Below are 22,600 nucleotides of genomic sequence, written 5' to 3' on the forward strand. Positions count from 1 at the left end.
GTGAAATGTTCTAATAATTTCCTTTCTAGTTAACACATTTTTGCAATACTGATAGAAGATCTGTTGCAGAATTTTATGTGTGATTTGTGACACTATTCCAATGTTCTTCCAGATTGCTACCATCTTTTCCCCCACAACTAATTCTAATTCTTACAAAAATCCTATGATACAGTCTGAGATATAGTCTTACCCAAGGTTGCTGCACGTGCTGTAAGATGGACTTCAATTCTAATAATAGTAATTGATAGTGGGAGCTAGAGGTGAGTTAAATCATAGCCCACCTGACATGGAGGGCACAAGATGCGGAAGCCTGTTCCAAAATGCTACAGCTGCTTGGCTCTCAGCATGACTTCCTTAAGCTCTTTTAGGAAAGCAATAGATATATTGAAGAACTATTTCTTAAGATGAAAAGAAAAACCCAGCTTTCCCCTACTTAGTTTTTGAAGGTGAAAATCTTCATTGCCTTCAACTAGGCCTTCTTTTTTAATACACCTGTGACTCTAGTATATCTTTTTATTTTTGTTTTATAGCATGAACTAATATTTTCCTTTTGTTGGAAAAAAAAACAGTATGTCTTAGCCGTTGGAAGTTCTGTGTTCCACGCAATGTTTTACGGAGAGCTTGCTGAGGATAAAGATGAAATCCGTATCCCAGATGTGGAGCCTCCTGCTTTCCTCGCTATGCTAAAGTAAGCAAGCATCTTTCCTCAGTTGCTGGAAATGAATTAGAAATGAATTAGTTTGTCTGGTCTAGAAATGTCAGTGTTAAAAGGTGTGTATCATTATAAAAAGAAATATCTCAATCTTTGCTCCAAAAATGGTCCCTGTGTTAGTTTTAAAACTAGTTTCAATTTGTAAATTTTATATTTTCCCTGTCTTCCCCCACTTTCTCCCACTACATTTTGCATGTCACTTACAACTTTCAGGCAAATTGTTAATATATTATATACAAAAGGAGGGATATGCTAAATTTAAAAACATGAAAAGAAAATCTAAATAATTTCATATGTCTCCTGATAAAAATGTTTGCATTACTTTTTTGGGTAAAGCACACTGTGCTTTTCCATTCCTCTTCAGTGCAATTGTCATTACATAAAGCTGTCAAATGAATTCATCATGATAGTATTTTTTCCTATCGGCTGCATAAAATCTAAAATGCTAACAACAATTGGTTTCTTCAAATATATTTGAGGCATTTTAATATGGAACTGAAGATAGAACATGCATTTTTCTTTTTTTTAGCGATTCTTCACTCCATCTGGCTTGCTTCTCTTGTGTGATGAGTGGGATGTAAAGAAAAACAAGTTGCTTTCTTACTGTGCTTTCTATAAATTCAAGTAGAAGGTGTATCTGAAAAGAGTTATTATTATTCAGAAACATTCATCGATTTGTTCATTTAAAAAAAAAATATCATATTACATCTTAACATTGTGGGAGTTGGTTTCCCCCCTCCCCCCCCCCAACTTTGGATAGCTATCTCTTAGCTACTAATGTCTTAATTAAATTGTCTGGATGATACTAAAACAAGTACTTTGTAACTTTCTTAAAATCAAGTGCATCACCAGTTACCACACAATGTGCGAGGAACATGAAAATAAGTTATACAAAGTAGGATAACCAGCAATAAGATGTCATTGTGTCATGACATGTGGCTCGACATTGAGAATTCTCAAAGTTGATTGTAATAGTTAAGTATAAGTGCTAGGTTTAATTGCTAAGATTGCCACCATTGCCATATATTTAGATAATAAGCATGAACTTTAGCTAATTATCTTTAGTAAACTTTTTTATAGTTATGTTCTCAGTAAAACCGAAGTACTGCTTGGTAGACTTCAACAACACCATAATGCTCTATGATGCATTAGGAAATGTATTTGGTGAGATACCATTGACATGTGCCAAGCGTACTGTACTTCTATAATAGATTTCAGGATTGTTCTGGAATCTTTAGCAGTGCTCTTGATTATGTTTCTTAGGTGTATTATACATTTTTTTTCATCTAATAAAACACAATTCCACAAGTTGGAATTGCATGTCAACAGCTTTTCCAAACCAGGACCCCTGCAAATATATTAGAGAGTGACAACTTTCAAAGTTCCTAGCCATTATGAGACTGATTTTGTCTAGGAGCAGTTTTGCTAGGCTTCAGCTTTGCAGATATATATTTTTTTATTACTATTTTCCCAGTCATTGGGGGTAACGGAGAGGGACTCTCAGCTCTCTGCAGGCATATAACTGAGGGGTCTGAATCAAGTCTGTCTTGGAGAAACAGATTGTGGAGTGCCTCATTTCATGGTCTTACGCTTTGCTACAGTGGGTTTTTTCTGCAGATGCAATGGGAGACTTCCCAGTAGCATAGCTCTTCCCATCATCAAAAGCTAGCAAAGAAGCATCTTCACTACATTCCAATCATTTTTAGCAGATAATAACCCATGTTTAGGAATGTTCAGCTGAAAGCCCCACTTTTTACTCAGGTTAATTTCTCTGCTTGGAAAGCTTTTACTTCATTAACTTTGTGTTCTGGAAAAGCCTTAGGTTGGTGGTATAGGTTACAGCAGCATCAGTATTCAATGGAGCTTAGGACTGCCCTAGAAATAAACAATCAGTGCCCAATAGCAGAAATAAAAAGGCAAACGAATGGAACTTTTTAAAATAAGAGCTTACTTGAAATTGGCGTTTCTTCTGCACTTTGAAGCCTTTCCCACTTCCAGATATCAAGTAATGTTTAAAAGGTTGCATGGTTGTCTTCATTTTTTTCCCACTAAGAAATCAGTAGTGCTCAAGCAAATTTCAACACCAGATTCTCCCATCTTTTCCTTGTAACCATTAATCTTGTTATAAATCATATTTCCCATTCTAATCCACAGAACTGGTATAGAATGCCAATTTTAAATGTGTGCAACCTGGCCAGGTTTCACTTCAACGATGGATTGCATAAGATTGTGCAAAGCTAAGATCAGAACTGTTGCAGAAGAAGAATCCAAACAAATTGCCATGTTCCTTTTAGCCTCATGGCTGGATTTGGAAGTCAGAAAATGACAAGCACCAGTAAAAGTGTACTTACTTTACAGCAGGCATTTTGAAGCACAGCTCATTAGGGAATACCATCCTCCTACTCTATCTCTTCAAGTCTAGCTACTTCCCTTGAGAGGGCAAATTGGAGCATTTCTCATAAATGTGCATGTAGACAGTGATAAAACAAGGTCTCTGAAGCCCTTGAATTCATAAGGAAGAAAAGCTGGTTAGGACAGAGATAGCTTAATACTGTTCCTTGAGCGTTCTGAAATTTTGATAAGGGCTATAAGAACTCTACTAGATTAAACACCTAATGGGGGAGGAGAAGAAATTAATTGAGTGTCTTGCAAATTTTGACAGTCACTCAGGAAATTGTTGTCTTCCCACTCCTCCTGGAATTCAGAAGCATTAATAGCTTCCATTAAATCAACTAAGAATGCAGAAAGACATTGAATACCTGTTTACTCTCTTTTTAAAGCCACCTAAGCCAGAGGTCTTTGCATTGTCTTGTGGCAGAACAATCCATATGACTGAGTGGCTGAAGTATCTTTTGTTGGTAGTGAACATTGTTATCAATTCCCTCCACCACCACCCTCTCCCAGTGTTAACTTTCACAGTAATTCACCATAGTGGAAAATTTATGGAGCTGCCAGAGCTTTAGTTTATTAATTGGTTGAGCAGGGAATTAGTTTCAGTTTTTTATTAGGTTGTTTCTGTCATGGTGGCTGCATTTATAAGAAAGTTTGTATTTCTATTAACTGCGATCCACCGAAGAAGTCAAATCAGTCTTTGTCATGAGCAAAACCAAGTCCAATCTTGATTTGTCCTTTGACAAGACCGATCTTTTAGTCTGGACTGGCATAACTTTGCTGCATGTTCAGCTCTTTTACCATGAGGAGGCTGCAAAGATGGGTCTGTGTATCTGTGTGCTGTACTCAGAGATTTTGGTTGCAAGTAAAAACAAAAACTTTTTCTTCTCTTCTTCCCCTCCATGGGATGTCCAGCAGCAACTTAATTCAGAAGCAAAAAGGCAGTGGAATGTTTCTCTAATGGACTTTGTGCCATCCAAGCAGATTTGTCCTATTTTTTTCTTTCAGATAATTAAATCTGTGAATTGGGATGTGTATTAAGAATGTAAAAATATACTGAAAACAAAATAATTAAAATGAGGTACAGGTGAAACTCGAAAAATTAGAATATCATGCAAAAGTTCATTTATTTCAGTAATGCAACTTAAAAGGTGAATCTAATATATGAGATAGACTCATTACATGTAAAGCAAGATAGTTCAAGCCGTTATTTGTCATAATTGAGATGATTATGGCTTACAGTTCATGAAAACCCAAAATCTACAATCTCAGAAAATTAGAATATTGTGAAAAGGTTCAATATTCTAGGCTTAAAGTGTCCCACTCTCATCAGCTAATTAAGCCATAACACCTGCAAAGGGTTCCTGAGCCTTTAAATGGTCCCTCAGTCAGGTTCAGTAGGAATCACAATCATGGGAAAGACTGCTGACCTGACAGTTGTGCAGAAAACCATCATTGACACCCTCCATAAGGAGGGAAAGCCTCAAAAGGTAATTGCAAATGAAATTGGATGTTCCCAAAGTGCTGTATCAAAGCACATTATTGGAAAGTTATGTGGAAGGGAAAAGTGTGGAAGAAAAAGGTGCACAAGCAGCAGGGATGACCGCAGCCTGGAGAGGATTGTCAGGAAAAGGCCATTCAAAAGTATTGGGGACTTTCACAAGGAGTGGACTGAGGCTGGAGTCAGTGCATCAAGAGCCACCACACACAGATGGATCCTGGACATGGGCTTCAAATGTCGTATTCCTCTTGTCAAGCCGCTCCTGAACAACAAACAACGTCAGAAGCGTCTTAGCTGGGCTAAAGAAAAACAGACCGGTCTGTTCCTCAGTGGTCCAAAGTCCTCTTTTCTGATGAGAGCAACTTTTGCATCTCATTTGGAAAGCAAGGACCCAGAGTCTGGAGGAAGAATGGAGAGGCACACACTGCAAGATGCTTGAAGTCCAGTGTGAAGTTTCCACAGTCTGTGTTGATTTGGGGAGCCATGACATCTGCTGGTGTTGGTCCTTCATTAAGTCCAGGGTCAACGCAGCCATCTACCAGGAGATTTTGGAGCACTTCATGCTTCCTTCCGCAGACGAGCTTTATGGGGATGCTGACTTCATTTTCCAGCAGGACTTGGCACCTGCCAAAAAGCACCAAAACCTGGTTCAATGACCGTGGGATTACTGTGCTTGATTGGCCAGCAAACTCGCCTGACCTGAACCCCATGGAGAATCTATGGGGCATTGCCAAGAGAAAGAAAGATGAGAGACATGAGACCGAACAATGCAGAAGAGCTGAAGGCCGCTATTGAAGCATCCTGGTCTTCCATAACACCTCAGCAGTGCCACAGGCTGATAGCTTCCATGCCATGCCGCATTGAGGCAGTAATTGCTGCAAAAGGGGCCCATACCAAGTACTGAGTACATATGCATGCTTATACTTTTCAGAGGTCCGATATTGTTCTATGTACAATCCTTATTTTATTGATTGCATGTAATATTCTAATTTTCTGAGATTGTGGATTTGGGATTTTCATGAGCTGTAATCATAATCATCTCAATTATGACAAATCACCGCTTGAACTATCTTGCTTTGCATGTAATGAGTCTCTCATATATTAGGTTCATCTTTTAAGTTGCATTACTGAAATAAATGGACTTTTGCACGATATTCTAATTTTTCGAGTTTCACCTGTACAAGTAATCCAGACATCACCTGAAGGTGCTGCTTTGAAAAGATTGTTTCCTTGGTAAATTTAGATATTTTGGAACAACTAGACAAGGGTTTTCTCCTTCCTTGCTTGAATACCTCTTCCCACATTTCTTCTTTCCATCCAGTTTTGTTGCTTTCTTTCTCCATCCCTTTTCACTACAAAGACTTTTTCCTTCTTATCCGATCTCCATCCTTAATTTTCCTCTTTGGAGGAATTTGTGTATCTCCTTTTGTGAGACACTGTTCATACATGCAGATTTTGGAAATGGTGCATCTTATTTAACAGGCAATTGGGCTTAATTAGTAGTTTTTACAAGTAGTCCTTGGATAACATCCATTAGTTCAACGATCATTCAAAATTACAGTGGTACTGGAAAAAATATATATGTATGACTTTCCTCTGAGTTCTGTGTGGTTTTCTGCACTCCTGCAGTCACATGATTGCAATCTGGGCACTTGGCTGCTTGGCTCACAATTACAACATTTGCAGGCATCCCTGCTGGCTTCCTCATAAGGAAAATCAGTGAGGAAGCTGGCAGGAAAAGTCACAAGTCATTCTGGTAAGTTCCCCTGGTTTTCCTGCATTCATGCTATAACATGCCCTCCACCTCATACCTGCAAATCCTACCTCTTGCACTCTGCTGCACTATGCCTTCTATCCCATGGCCTTTCTTTACACCTGTGCTGCACCCTCTACCCCATTTTTTTCCTGCACTTGCATAATGCCACCACATCTTCCTCTCCCTACTGGGCTTCCTAGGGCTTCCCCACTCCCCACTGCCTCCCGCTTAATGAACCCCACACACAACTTGGGGTGGTGATAGCAACTGTGGCTACTGAGATTGTCACTAAGCGATTGCAGCCACTTGATGTTGGGCTTTACTCCTTAGGGACGGCAATCCCAAGCCCACCTGTAGTTCATTTAATACAATTTTTTAAAATCCTATTTAGGTTATGTAGATTTTGGCAGGTATATTTCCATACATGCTTATGAGTGGTGCAGTACCCAGAGGTGGAGCTCTTGCCTCACGATCAGGAGGCTGTGAGCTCGATCCTAGGTAATGGCAGATATTTCTCAATCTGGGCACAATGAGTACCGTATTTATCGGCGTATAACACGCACTTTTTCCCCCTGAAAATAGGGGGCAAATGATGTATGCGTGTTATACGCCGATATATGTTAAGAAGCCTTCGGTGAATGCTGCTGGGATCGGGATCAAGGACACAAATGAAAGAAGGGGAGGGAGGAAGCAACCGAAGCCTGTCCTTCTCTCTGGGTCAGCTCTCTCAGTCGCTCTCTCGCTCCTCCACCAGCACAGGAAGAAACTGCTTCAAAGAAGCGGGGGCTTTTCCTGTCGCCGAGCGCCCGTTTCTCCCCACCCCACCCCGTCCGCCCGCCCGCCCGCTCGCAGTGCTCCGTTCTGCCTGCCTGCCTGCCTTCGTTAATGGTTGAATCGGAACAGCTTCGGCTGAGTAAAAGGCGAATAGTTATTATTCTCAGCCGAAGCTGCTCCCAAACAACCAGAAACTAAGGCAGGCAGGCAGGCAGGCAGAATGGGACACTGTGGATTGAAGCGCGCGCGCGGGTGGGAGTGGGGGTGAAACGGGCGCTTGGAATAGCTGCGGCGACAGGAAAAGCCCCCGCTTCTTTGAAGCAGTTTCTTCCTTGGATGGTGGAGCAGCGAGAGAAGCGAAGCCTCCTTCTCTTCTCTTCCCCCCGGTCCTTGCAAAAAATTTCTGCTTGAAACCGGTCCCTGGTACAAAAAGGTTGGGGACCACTGATTTACCTTATAAGTGGTAATAATATTAATAAAAAAAAAAGTTCTGAGCTACCCTTATTTTGCTTCAAAGTTTTTATTTAGAAATTTAATTTTTTTTCCTGAAATTTCCCTCTTAAAATGAAGATGCGTGTTATACGCCTGTGCGTGTTATACGCCGATAAATACGGTAATTATCTGCTGCAAACTCTGCATTAGCAATAAGAAGGGCATCCGGCCAGTAAACATTCTGCTCCATTCAGTTGCCTCTACTCCACCCCAGTAAGGGATTATGGGGTCATTAAAAGACAAAAAAAAAATTCCATACATGCTTATATGTGTATACAAGAGCATCACATGCACAGACTTATGGCAGAGGAGATCCTTCTCCAGCATTGGTTTCAACTGAAATCGGCAACTAAGGTTAACAAAGGGAGAAATTCAGCACTACAAAAGTTCTTTTTTTAACCATCTAAACAGTTGTTTATTATTAGGTAGGTAGGGGATTATCTTAAACTCACATTGTCATTTTTGGGGAGGTCAAATAGCATATTACTATATGACCATGGACTATTATATAGAGATGTACACAGAGCAAGTTACAGAACCATGGCATTATTCACCAAATTGATGCAAAAGATTCGTGATATTAAATGGGAGAATCCTTTTTTCCAGTCAGTTGCTATGGTCTTCAAATGGTTGACTCACAACCACCTTTATTAGCTGACATACAAAAGAAGCAGTGCATGGGGAGATTTGTGAACGACATCTTAAAACATGTTGTTCCTGTCAGAATTTATAAATCTTACATGTTACTTTAAAAAGTCCCAGATAAATCACCGTAAATCCCTCTGCTTTACTATTAGCTAGTGCATCCCTGTAAGCATGCAACACTACAAATATATGTGGCTTTTTTTAAAAAAAATCTGACAGGTTCTTAACTATCCTGAGAATTATATGCTCGTTTGTAAGGCGCATAAGATAAATTCTGCAAAATCTGCTGTACGTGATATAACTGGCCACAATGAAGTTTTAACATTGTGGTCGCTGCCAAATTATTTTGCCAAAAATAGCTGCTATGGTGGATCAAGTTATATGTGCAGTAAATAGACCAATTAGGTGTTACCTTTAAATTTTCCACCATTCAAAGCTAGGGAGACAGGCTTGTCAAGTAAACTAGGTTAGCTCAGTCAGAATTATACAGGAGATTAGTTTCATTTTCTAACTGCATTTGTTCCATTCCTTTGTGCCTAGGCTCAAGGCGAGAGAGAGGTGCAAAGAAAGCAGGATCAGATTGTAGCTAAGGAGAAGCTCCTGTGAGCTCACACTTGGATTTGTGAAACAGCATCAGACTAATTTAAATTCATTATGTCATGGCTTAAGTCATGGCTGCTGCCTAAATTAGTTTAGCCATATAAAAGAATCATCACTCAAGTATATGCAAGCCAACAATGTATTACAGTATTGTTGAAGAAAAAAGGAAACATTAAAGTTTGCCTTCTATTGGTGATTTGCAGCATAGATTGTTAATTATCTATCCTACACTTACAGACAAGTTTTGAGGATAAAGAATTTGTTAAATAGGGAGGATGTTATTTGGTCAGCAACCTAAATTGCTGTGTACAAGCTGTGATTGAGAGAATATATTAGTGTTTCCCAGACATGTTCTTTCTATTTTCAGTATTGTAGAAAAATGTTATCTGCCCCCATCTGCTAAAATATGTATATTTATTTATTACAGATACATTTATTGTGATGAAATTGACCTGGCTGCTGATACGGTTCTGGCAACTCTTTATGCCGCCAAGAAGTACATTGTTCCTCATCTCGCCCGGGCCTGTGTGAATTTCCTAGAGACGAGCCTGAGTGCAAAAAACGCTTGTGTGCTGCTTTCCCAAAGCTGCTTATTTGAGGAACCGGACTTGACTGAGCGTTGCTGGGAGGTGATCGATGCACAGGCCGAGCTGGCCCTGAAATCGGAAGGCTTCTGTGACATTGACTTCCAAACCCTTGAAAGCATTCTCCAGAGGGAGACCCTGAACGCCAAAGAGATTGTGGTTTTTGAAGCTGCCCTCAATTGGGCCGAAATGGAGTGTCAACGGCAAGAGTTGCTTCCTAGCATTGAAAATAAGCGCAAAGTGCTCGGGAAGGCGCTCTATCTCATTCGCATACCCACCATGGCCCTGGATGACTTCGCCAATGGGGCTGCTCAGTCTGGTCTTCTGACCCTCAGTGAAACAAACGATATCTTCCTTTGGTACACAGCTGCCAAGAAACCAGAGTTGCAGTTTGTGAGCAATGCCCGCAAAGGCCTGGTCCCTCAGCGCTGTCACCGCTTCCAGTCATGTGCCTACCGCAGCAACCAGTGGCGCTACAGGGGCCGTTGCGACAGCATCCAGTTTGCTGTTGACAAGAGGGTTTTCATTGCTGGGTTTGGACTCTATGGCTCCAGCTGCGGATCAGCAGAATACAGTGCTAAGATTGAACTCAAGCGACAAGGCGTTATCCTTGGACAAAACTTGAGCAAGTATTTCTCAGATGGATCTAGTAATACTTTCCCCGTGTGGTTTGAGTATCCAGTGCAAATCGAACCAGATACCTTTTATACGGCTAGTGTGATTTTGGATGGTAATGAACTCAGCTATTTTGGGCAAGAAGGAATGACAGAAGTCCAATGTGGCAAAGTGACTGTGCAATTCCAGTGTTCTTCAGACAGCACCAATGGCACTGGGGTTCAGGGAGGGCAAATTCCAGAACTTATTTTTTATGCTTGAAGGAAAAGGTGGGTTTGCAGAACGCTCTGTGATTCTATAATGTATTATGTCCGGTTCAGGCCAATTTCATGCTTAGCTTGTTGTCTGCAGATATGTCTGGTCAATTCAAGTAGGACACTCCTAAATGCAGTGAACAGTTTTAAATCTTGCTGTACTTTTTATTGTCTACATGTATTTCTTCTACTACGTGCTCCCAAGATCAAACTAGCAAATTAAGTGTTAAAGATTTTCGGCTTTAGCACAGATGGAATGCCTTATTAGTGAAGAAAGTTGTCATTTTTTTTCTGTGCAGTGTGTGTCAAGGGACGTAACTTGTCTGGTCTCGACTGTGCTGCTATTTCCTGTCATTTTGATTTATGATTTATTTATTTTTGCTCCTCTATGCTGTAGAACAACTAGGAATTAAAAGTATCTTTAGTCTTTTGGCATTTGGATGCAACGTAAACTTAGAACTGAGGCTGGTTTAGCTACATCATCACCATGCCTGGGTTGAGGTTTTCTAGAAGAAACATAGGAGGTCTTCAAATGGCAAAGCATTTGAAGGCCATAGCAACTGATCGAAAAAAAGATAAAAGTTTGATCTGCCATGAATTGCTTTGCAAACACTGGCATTTCATATTTAGTTTATGTTGTAGAAGATAACAGCAAAAACTCAAGGTCTTTGGGGACAGTTGCTTTTTAATTAACCTTAATCTTTTTTTTTTTTTTTAGAAAGCTCTTTTTCAAGGAAACTGTTGATATTTAAAAATACATTCATGCATTTTTGCTTGCCCATGATTACTTCTGGGTAGCCTTCCCTAGCTGGTATTAGTGCAGTTCCTACTATCTTCAGTGTACATGCAGGAAAGGAATTGATGACAGCTATAGCCTTTCATACAAGGAGAGCCTGCTCTGAAGTATTACATAATGGCATTTACACTAGTACAAAATCTCTCTGAGAGTTACTTTTCTTTTCAAGGGATTAAATACATTTCATTTAATCAAGTCTAATAGCTATTATTCTGGCTGCCTTTCATGCATCATCTGTGTTTTTTCCAGTGTCAGAAAATGTGTAGCAATCAGCAGATAATGAGTTTTGTAAGTTTTATTTGCCCAAATACCATTTTGAAGATACATGGTGTTTTTTTTCCCCGATTAGTAAAGATACAGATGTTTGGAGCATTTAATTGTTAGAAATTGCCATGGAATGTATTTGTTCAGTGTACCCTACAGTGACATTTTTTCCCATGGAACTCAAAGCTGAATATTTTAATGCTTCACATATTAAATTAACTAGGGGGACATTTAAACAGTTGAAGCAAATAGATTTGAAAGCTCTGTTTTTGAATGAGCAAGTAGACTGCACATTATGCAGTTTGGTTAGAATATGAATATTGACCCAATTATACATTTTGAAACATCACTCAAATTTCTAGATGTTATTTTTTCCCCCCCTCATCTGATTCCCTCCACATCCTATAGTTTTCACTATCTCCAGCCAGTGTGATGAAGGGATTCTTAGTATTTGTAATTTAACACAGGTTGCAGCAGAATTATTGAAGGGATTTGTAATCTGCCAGGCTCATACAAAATAATATTTGCTTAACTTATCAGACACTATGACTTCAACAAACTATATTTATTTTTTAGTTTATCGTTAAGTGTAAATGTGACCATTAAGGTTGCTTGTGAATCTGCTGGTAGTTCTCTCTTTAACTACAGAAGTATTCTTTTTAGCACAAGTGTAAATTACTGTTTTGTTTTGTGCAGCACACAGTAAGGCTATCAAATTTGGGCTGCAAAATGCCATGTGGCAGCAAACAAAAATACCAAGTGAGATTTTTGCAACCCAGAACTGGGAACCCTGCAGAATCTGGGATATTTGTGACAAATATTTCTTATCTAACTTTTAGAGATTTTTCAATTGTCAGTCAAGCTTTCCTTTTCCAGATTTTTTTAAAATTGGTTGGACTATCTGCATTTCTAACAAAAGATTCAAGTTGGCAGATAGCTTTAAAAAAAGAGAGATGGTAAAAATATAGGTGAGTACCATGTTTGTGAAATAAAAGGCACTCTCTCAAAACAGCAACTCCTATGTATTTCAGTCTAGAAAATAACATGTATTAGTTTGAAATAGATTTGTCCCAGTTTTCTCACTACAATGTAGCTCCATAGCACAACATTTTATTGTCCTAGCTATTAGAATAGTAGCTTTAATATTTCTATCTGAGGCATCCAGAGAATCTGAAATTTTCAGTAAAATAATAAAAACACTATCACATTGCAAGTTCTAATTCTTTGTATAGGTAACAACATATGGGGCTTCCATTATGGTGATTCAACATTGCTTTTGTCATTCTGCCCCCCGTCCCATGCTACCAAATATCCTTGTGGATGCCTCCAGTCTCCAACCCATATCAGTTTTTCCTAATTTGCGGTTTCTTATTGAATTCAAACCGCAATGTCCAAAATTCTCAGGCCAGCATAACCATTAGGAGTCCTAAAACATTTGCAGAATGCCTCGGTAAATATTTTGGGTCTTGAAATCCTGATTCCTAGTTTCATTAAGTGTATGTGGTACCCCAAATAATACTTGAACACGAGAAAATTTAGCAGTAACAGTTTCTCAGCAGTGCAGCATATTAAAAGCATAAAACAGAAGCTGTCCTTAAGAGCAAATGTTACTCCTGTGTCTCCTACATTTTTATCATCAGAAATAATATGATTAAAAAAATATTTACATTTCTCAGAGGTATGAAGTTGCTTTTCAAAGAAATGTAAAGGATTACATTCTCACAACTTTAAGTATGATTCAAGCACTGAATTTAGACTAGAGTGAGGAGTGGTCAAAGCTGTTTTCAGACCTAAAATTTGCTCCATATTCCTGATTTCTTATGGAAAAAGCTAGTCTCAATCTAACTCTCATCATCACATCAACATGAGGCTATAGTTGGGTAGACCACATATATTGCCCGAGGTTCTTGTAGGAACTACTAGATAAAAGCATCTGGATAATTTGTTTGGGAGAAAATGCTCCTCTCTTTAAGTTATTTTTTTTTCTCTAATCCAATTAATTTACATGTTTCAGATATGCCAAATAAAAGCACTGTGAATGGCATGATTTAAGGAAGACTGATGACATTACCTTAAGGTGAAATGAATCCATTTTCCAGACATAGGTCACATCAGTTGCCCTGTGGCCTTTCGGCCTCTAGATGGCAGATGTACACTGCTACTTTTAGCTTTACCCCCACTGAAGCACAGGTCTCAGTTTTATTCTGGAAAATATGTGGTATTTATGGTAAATATTTGTGGACAATGAACAATGAAACTGGAATTAGTATAATCACAATCATTCCTGAACAGAGAAATGAAATGTCTCTGACACCAGATTGCTCAGCTCTCTTTTTTTAGAGGACCACAGACCTGTGTTATTGAATTTTTCCTTCTTTGTTTTTCCCCATAATGTGTTGCAAGTAGCCAGTTTGCCAGAATAAATATGGGTAAATATTTAATTTACCTTTATAAATAGTTCTCATATAATAGTGCAATCCTAAATTATCTTTAAGTTCTTCCCTGCATTTCAGACTATTTTTTCCACAAACGCAATGCCAGTGAAATCAGCATGTATCACCCGGATGTCAAAAATGGTAGCCACATGGATGTCCTACTTGCACTAAAATCAAGTAATTACTCCTGAGAAATAGAGCAGTAGGCAGACCTCCAAGTAAGCTAGTTAAGTTGTAGTAGCCCAAATGGGGGCAAAATGAGATGGGTTAGAGGTTTAAATGTATTGAATTTAGATTTCCAGTTCTCATGCTGTGTTTTGTTTTGAAATGACTTATTTTCAAGGATGAATACTGGAAAGGTATTTATAGTTTTTCTCTATGAAAACTAAAAACATTAATGAATTTCACAAGATCATTGAATAAGATCTCTGCAGTAGTGTGTGACCATATTTATATCACCGAATATTTGTATTTTTTTCCTGATGTTCAATGCCCCTGTGTGCAATCCTACATATGTCTGTTCAGGCATCAATTTTGCTGGCTTCCCTAGGAATAATTCCTTAGTAAGTGTGCGGAGCTGCAACTTAAGCAGTCAACTATGTAGTGTGTATTGCATGGGGGGTTTGTTTTTTGCAATTATAACGCCTTTTAGTTGAATCTGGAACGACTTCTAATGTTAGCTCATTATTTACAGCATGCATAACCTGCCTTTCTAAATTCTAAAAGAGCATATATTAAATATTAGAAAATATTGAGAAAATCAGAATTAAAAAACTAAAAGGTAGTAGCTGCAGTTAATGACAGTTTTAAAGGGGTATTTTGTAAAAGCTTGGAATAAAAATTGACTTCACTACCAGTCTAATAGCAAGGCATAATAGGGCCAAGAAGATCTCCTTTGGGAGGCTGTTAAGATAAATGACTACTTGAAGTATGTATCAAATCTGAACGAAGAGTCTGAGTACTAATACACTGATCAGGAAAAAGCTACCTGTAATGAGTCAGTCTCTCTCTCTCTCTCTTTCTCTCTCTCTCTCTTTCTCTCTCTCTCTCCCTCTCCCTCTCCCTCTCTCCCTCCCTCTCCCTCCCCCCTCTCCCTCCCCCTGCCCCAGGGGTGGGATTCAAACTTTTAACAACCGGTTCTGTAGGCGTGGCTTAGGTGGTGGGCATGGCTTGGTGGTCATGTTATTGGCTGGGTGTGGCCAACTCAATATCACTCACATTGAAGCACGCATCTCCTCGCCTGGCCTCTCATGACTGTGGGGATGCTGCAACAGTCATAAGTGTGAAAAATGATCATAAGTCACTTTTTTCAGTGCCATTGTAACTCTGAATGGTCACTCCACACAAGCAAAGTACCAGCCAAGGAAGGGGAAAAAAGAAGAGAAGTTCCTGAGACAGGAAATCTAGTCCTGCCAAGAATGTAATAAGGGTTAACGGAGAGGCAGTTTCTGTAAGCAACACCAGAATGTTTCCTTCCTGCCTTCCTTACAGGATTAGGACATTAATTTCTTCTAACAACTGGTTCTCCGAACTGCTTAGAATGTTAACAACCGGTTCTAGCCAATAGGTGCGAACTGGTAGAATCCCCACCCCTGCCCCTGCCCCTCCCCCCCTTTCTCTCTCTGTATTGGCTCTTGAACACATGAAAAGCAGAGGGAAACCTACGTTTTCTTTGCATGTTACAAATGAAGAAACTTTCAAATTTTGTTTTGTAACTATACAGTGAAATTTAAAAGATGATTTAACCATTTAAATAACAATGTTATTATGAAGGTGATATATGAGTTTTAAGACTGTATTTATCTAACCTTTGATCTGTTGTTTCCCCCCCAGGGAGCAACTTGGAAAGAGCTTTGAGTACTTAAATTTTCCTTGCCAAATAGAATAAAACAAATCTAGTTTCCTACACTTCACTCAATTTAGTGTTGTTCTGAATGGAGGATACGTTTCTGAAGCAGAGAGGGTTTTTTTAAAAAAATTGAACTGGATGGTCCTTCATATGTTTCCATCATGTGGTGTTTTGCTAGCAGCAGTGGATCAGGCATATTAACTTTGATCTTCTACTCTGTTATATCCAAGCTAAATTGGATTCAGTTAACTCAGATTATTGTTACCTTATGTAGATTGTGGATAGAATGAGAAGATTTGCAGCATCCAACTAGTACTGCAGAAATAACTCGGGAGATTTACAGAATTGTCCCCAAATTAGGGCTATGCCCTTTAATTGAAAGTTCATGTCCTAAATTGTTAGGATAATGTATTTATAATACAGGTAGTCTTCAACTTACAATCACAATTGGGGCTGGGACTTTTGTCCTTCAGCAATGTGGTTGTTAGGTGAGCCATGCCAGTTTTATGATCTCTTTTGCTATGGTTGTTAAGCGAATCACGATTATTAAGTGAATCACAAAACCATTAAGTGAATTTGGCTTTCCCCCATTGCTTGTTGGAAGCCCCTGGTAAGGCCACAAATGGGGATCACATGATGCTGGGACAGACTTAAAGACATGCTGGTTGCCAAGTGCCTGAATTCTGGTCATGTGACTGCAGGGATGCTACAACGGTGATAAGTACCGGGACCAGTTATAAGTCACTTTTTTCATTGCTGTCATAACTTAAAATTATCATTAAACAAATGATTGTAAGTCACAGACTACCTGTATATTGCTTTAGTCTTCTGGAATTATCCAATATATTTATCTATAAAGAGCCAGAGATTGAGAAAAAGTATAGACAATATTGAAATTATTTTGAATATCATCTTGCAAAGCTGAACTGAACAGGGAAAGAAAGTTATTACTGGATTTCTTAGTGTACTATATATTTTGAGCTGATCTGCATATAATTTAAACTAATAATTCTAATTTCTACAGTACTTATAGCACTGTTGTTTTTTTTCTAAAAATGAAAAATTTAAACTCTGTTATTTCAGACACAATTGGATCTAGTTGTGTTTGGAATAGTGCTTGTCTATAGCAACTAATGGCATTATTTATGAAGGACGTTTATAAATTCTAAGTACCTCAAATCGAATGTTACCGTACTGTATCTTTAATGTAACAGTGTAGAATTTTAGTAGACACATGAATGTGTATAATCACATTTGAGAGAAAAATAAAAATGAAATTGGTTCTTAAACTGTTTTCAGCATGCTTCTGAACCGTCTTAAATGAATAAACAGAATTTTGAATAGGAAAAACTTCCCCCACCCTCCAGTTTTTCATTTGGTTTGGTTTTGAATTCCTTCTTTTTGAGGGTTGATCCCAACATTTTGAGGGTGATCCCAACACTTGTATAAGAATCTTTCTTGGACTTTGGAAACCAGTAAATCTTGATGTGCTTTAGATATTGCTCATGAAAGAAGACCACAGCAAGCAAGCGTTTCGGCAGAATCTCATCTGCCATCATCAGGTTTCTGTATAGTGTTCATCTGACTCACATCTCACAAAGTCTGACTCACAGATGAACACTATACAGAAGCCTGATGATGGCAGATGAGATTCTGCCGAAACGTTGCTACAACTTTAAAAGCACAACTACAATGACGTGGGAAAATACCCGAACAAAGCTGAATGCCATACATACATACATACATACATACATACATACATACATATATATATATATATATATATATATATATATATATATATATATATATATACATACATACATACATACATTACAAATTTTCTATATAAGACTGTTTCATGAACAGTCCAAGGATAGAAAGACTTATATGTAGGAGCAGAGGATGATAACAGCAATAGCACTTAGACTTCACGGTGCATTACAGCCTTCTCTAAGCGGTTTAGAGAGTCAGCATATTGTCCCCCAACAATCTGGGTCCTCATTTTACCAACCCCGGAAATCTTTGGGGTACATCCTTGGGTTGTTTTAAAAAGACCAACGATTTGAAGTCAGTGGCATTCTGCTTCTGACAAAAACTGGTTGTATCTGTTAACAAAGTTTAGGTCCACCTGTTAGTAGAATAGTATAGAGATTTTAGTGTATATTGTTTGACCTCATGAGAAAGGAAGAATTGAGTTCAAACCACATTTTATAAACGTACTATTGTAATTTACAATAATGTCACTTTCAATATTTGCACCATAGAAAAAATATTCAGCATCTTTTATTCTTTTCAAGGGATTTTCATCCAAGGTACCACATTTGGCATTGAATGTGCATCAGATTTTAAGGATTTTTGAAATTTTGAGGTTTGTATGTAATCCCTTTCAGAGCAAATGCTTGGGGACAATTTAAATGCAATATATCACAGTAGGAATGAGCAATCTATAAACCTACTCCACTGAATGTCGGTCTCCTATCACATTGAGACAGGAAGCAAGCATGAAACTGAAAACCGGTGATCAATTGGAGTGGGGATGCTGTTTTTATTTTTTTAAATAAGACATTCTGACCAAGCCCCAGAAATTCCAATGCTGCCCAGAAGCACAATTTCCAATCCATTTTGCATCATCACAAAGCCAACTGCAATCCTTGCTCTCCTGCCAAAATAATTCACTATTTTTTCCCATCACAAGCCTAATAGACCTACCCCCCTACAGTTCATACTTTACTATAAAAGTTGGAGGTTGTGACTTAGTCTCCTGGCTATTAACAGATCACTGAACAACTTCCAGTTATTTGGTAGTGTCTCTGGAAACAGCCATTGCCACATTTTGGCCTCTTATTGATGAACATGAAGCATCATAGGATTTAAGGATGGAAGTTGAAGGATTTCACAGTCCAGATGCTTTGCATTTCCGTTTTTCTATCTTGACACAAAAATTACATTACCAAAATTCTGCTACTTTGCTGCTAAAATTTCAGTGATTTGGGGATGTTAGATACAAAATAGTTTATTGCTGCTCTTTTTGCTTGTTTCCAACAATGGTGCAGAAAGTAGCTTTTCTAATCAAAGCAATGAAGAATACGGTTTACAAAATTGTCAAAATCTGGGACTAGAAGTGCTTTTGTAAGATACTCAAGGGAATAACAAATGCATTAAGATCTCTTCACAGGAAGTTTTATTGGGGCACTAGGAGAAATAACAACATAAAGTTTCATTATGGAAAATGTCCCCAAGAGGGGGTAGGAGGGCTGGTCCTGACATTCTGCTAACTGGCAACACAAAACTTTCATACTAACCTTTTTAAGAGACGTGTCCTGGTGATGTTTCCTTTGTCCCGTCACCAATCTGTTGTGGGGCCAATTTAACTCCACCTTTATATGAATTGATTTAAACTAATATTATTCTTGACACAATACCTGTGACGAAAACATGAGAACAGCCCCATTCAAACAGACTGAGGCCTCAGTAGCTTACCAGATGCGTGTAGGAAGCCCACAAATAGGGCATCAAAGCAGCTGTTAGATTGCGGCATCAGTATTCCTGTTATAGAGAGCCCCCAAACTCCAAGTCATCAAGCTCAGTCATTGATAAAATTCTCCTCTTGGAACTTGTTTTTGGGGCATTATATGCCACAGGTTGGTTATTTGCCATATGAAAAAAAAAATATTTCCTCTTTATTAGTGCTAAATCTTACACTAGTTAATTTCATAGGGTGGCCAATTATTAGTCCTTGGGTGTTCTATTATTAGGAGATGGAGATGGAGAAAACTACCACTTTCTTTACTATGCATACTTATAAATTGAAGTTGCTTCCTAAACATTTTTTGTCTAAGCCAAATAAACTCAACAGTTGCATTCTGTCTTCCAATCTTATCAGTCGCCTTGTTTTGCAATACTTTCCATTTGATTGGACCTATCTTCTTGGTAACACTGAATGCTACCCCGTGGACTCATCCCTATCCTTTCTGTAGCTTGTACTTAGAAAACTTTTACTGTTCTCAATAAAAATATTCCCATTTTTGCTCAGATTTCTATCATTAACATACAGGCATAATTCCTTTCCTACAATTCCTTCTGTTAGCCCACCTGTTATTCCTTTGGTCCAGTATTACTTTCCTACCATGCACTGGTCGTTACAGATATATTTATTTCCTTTAGGACCCACTGTACCAATTCTATTTCTTTTATCCCAAATCAGAGGAATATTCATAGAGGAAGTACTGGTTGGAACTTCTGATTGATTGTCAAACCAAGTTCAGTATAAAAGCTGCTTTGTAACCTTTTTTATTATTATTAAGCAGAAGAGGCCTATAGAGCTGGCATGTCCAGGAATGTTTCTAATAAATTTGAATCCATCCTGGTACCACCATCTCACCCAAGAATTAACAAGCTCGTTTCTCCCATACCTGACTTTTCTGATAAACAGAAAAGCATTCTTGAGAATACTCCTTGAGAAATCCTGTACTTAATATCAGTGGTGCCAATGTGCACCACAATTGTGCTCCCCCACTACTTTATTCTTCAAACCTATCTAGCTGACTTATGATGTCCATAATCTTTGCACCAGACAGGCAAGCTGCTGCCATTAAGTCCAAACCAATTTTTTTTTTAGTGATCAAACCTCTCATTACAAGAAGCTGGCCCAAGAGGAGAAGTCTTGGTAGGCAAGGATATTGGAACATCCTAGTGGAGAAACACAGAAGAAAGCTCACCTGCTGTTTCACACAGTCTTTCCACCATGCTAGTGATTTGGGGGTGGAGGGGGAGGTATGGTGATCATTTGAAAGATGATGTCCCAAAATAGCCCAGCTGACAGGTTAATGGAGCGAAGAAAGTGTGCAGCAGGAAGCAGAATCCTTGCTGATGCCAGCTACTCAGAAAATTTGAAAGGTGGTTAAAACCTCCACATATCAGGACTAAGAAGGACAGTGGAATGACTTAAGAGTAGTTTCCTTTATTGTTTTTTTCACTATAGACAGAATCTTGCCTGACTAAAGCAACCTTTTGCGTAACTGCAAATGCACTTTGGGAAAAGCTATGGAGGAGCCATTTTACCCTCTTTCTGCTGGCCAAACTTTCCAAGCTCCACTGTCTCTTTGCCCTCTGGAAAGCAGCCTCTCTTTCGTGGGAATCCAGACTATATTCCACCACATCACATAAGCATGCTACCATAGTGATTCCAACCCATTTCACCAAGAAAGGCTATTTTGTTTCCATATCAGGGGTAATGCTTGATGGGAAGGAAAACACAGCCAGGGGAATCTATAAATCATTGCCTTTACAGTATCCCAGATTAAAAGTGAAAGGACTGAACCAGTCACCAGCCTTATCACTGACACTTCATCACTGACTAGAGATTGTCCCCAGCCTTATCACTGACTGGAGATCTGATGTCAGGACAGAGCCATTTATGCTGACATAAATTTTAGACACCTCAGTCCTTGGACAAATGATTTTGCTAACCTACTATTGAGAAAGAGGCCAAAGAAGAAGAGGATAACAGAAAGGCTTTATTTCACAAGCAGGAGAAAGTTGTTATGCCAATCAGGTCCCCTGTTTTGATTTATTTCAGCTTAGGCTCAGGTAGGGAAGTACTTGCTAAAGGAAACAAATTTCACCTTTATGCAAGGCACCTTGGTGTTGGAAAGCAAGGGCAATCATGCCAGAGAAGGAAGAGAGTAATGCTTCCTGCTAGGCACAATCTCTTCCATCTAGCACTGCATGTTAGTGAGGTGGAAGAGGAATGATATAGAGCAACAAAATGAAATTGCTAACCAGCTTCAGCCTTGTTTCCAGCACACCTTTTGGAATCAAATTTACTGAAATGAAGCATCAAATGAAGGGGAGTGTGTGCATGTGAGAGAGAAAGTATGCGTCATTTGATCTGGGAAAGGCACTAGCAGTAATTGCACCCAAAGAACTAAAAGTGATATCTAATAGAAAAAGCTACCTGGGGGAACAATGTTGAAATGGGGTAGAAATATGGATTAATAGCTTTTCTACACCTCTAATTTCAGTGTCCAATAGACGGAATGAGAGAAGATAAACATTTGAAGGGTAGGGAGAACAAAATGCTCCCCGGCTGATAAGGATATGTGCATATATAAAAAAGAGAAATTAGACAGTCCAACAAAGCCTCTATGCGAGGTAACAAAACAGATCTGTTTGCCCTCCTTCTGGATAGAGTGGGCAGGTGACACCTGCTCTTTGGAAGCTCCTGCTAAGACCCAAGCAGATTAGCCAAGGAAGGGCAGAATGAAAAGCTCTTTCCGAGGTCATTAGTGAAACCGGCCTTGTCAATAAAGCCCTTGATTGGAGAAAGGCAGCAAATTACAGGGCTTTGACGACAGACAGGAAGCTTTTAACTGCTTCTTGCTGTTTTGTCATTTGGGCCCAAGTGGATGCATTAAATGTGTCATGTTTCTAACAAATCACTCACTTTCAAACCAGCATTAAAAGGGGGGGGGGGGATGGGAAAACCTGCCTCATAGATAGCTGAGGTATTACTCTAAATGTGAATGGTTCATCCGAAAGCTACTCTGGGCCAAGTTTCTTTTCTTTTAAGCTATTAATAATGTATTAGGCAGCTATGGTTCCTCCTGTTATATTAATATTTTTAGCAATCTTAGCAAACAAAGATGTGGGAGGCATCTATAACTTTTCGTGCAGTGCTACATTTTCAACATGGAACCGTATAATGAAAAGAGGCAGAAAAACTGATCATTAGAATAGGTGAAGAGATTTTATCCACAATACATACCGTGTTTCTCATATAATAAGGCCAGGTCTTATTTTTTTTTGAGCCCCGAAAAAATGGCTAGGTCGTCTTTTCGGGGGTGACTTAATTCCCCCCCCCTTGCATCTTCAGGCGGGTGGGCGGCGATAGCTTGGATGTTGACCTCGGCGTTGGTGGGGCACTTCGT

At 39.0% G+C, this 22,600-nt stretch overlaps 1 protein-coding gene across 2 annotated transcripts in view; it reads left to right on the forward strand.

Annotated features, from left to right (window-relative positions):
- Nucleotides 1-16,957, forward strand: part of BTBD3 (BTB domain containing 3) — a 39,299-nt gene extending 22,342 nt beyond the window's left edge. For both annotated transcript variants that reach the window (XM_026668505.2, XM_026668504.2), the window contains 2 exons: nt 570-688; nt 9,299-16,957. In XM_026668505.2, the coding sequence (XP_026524290.1) occupies nt 570-688; nt 9,299-10,331 (1,152 nt within the window). In that variant the 3' untranslated portion in view covers nt 10,332-16,957. The remainder of the gene's footprint in view (nt 1-569; nt 689-9,298) is intronic.
- Nucleotides 16,958-22,600: the final 5,643 nt, after the last annotated feature.

This window comes from Notechis scutatus, chromosome 1 (genome assembly GCF_049901735.1).
Source record: "Notechis scutatus isolate UNSWTSFEM ecotype Mainland chromosome 1, rNotScu1.2, whole genome shotgun sequence".
Classification (NCBI taxonomy): Eukaryota; Metazoa; Chordata; class Lepidosauria; order Squamata; family Elapidae; genus Notechis; species Notechis scutatus.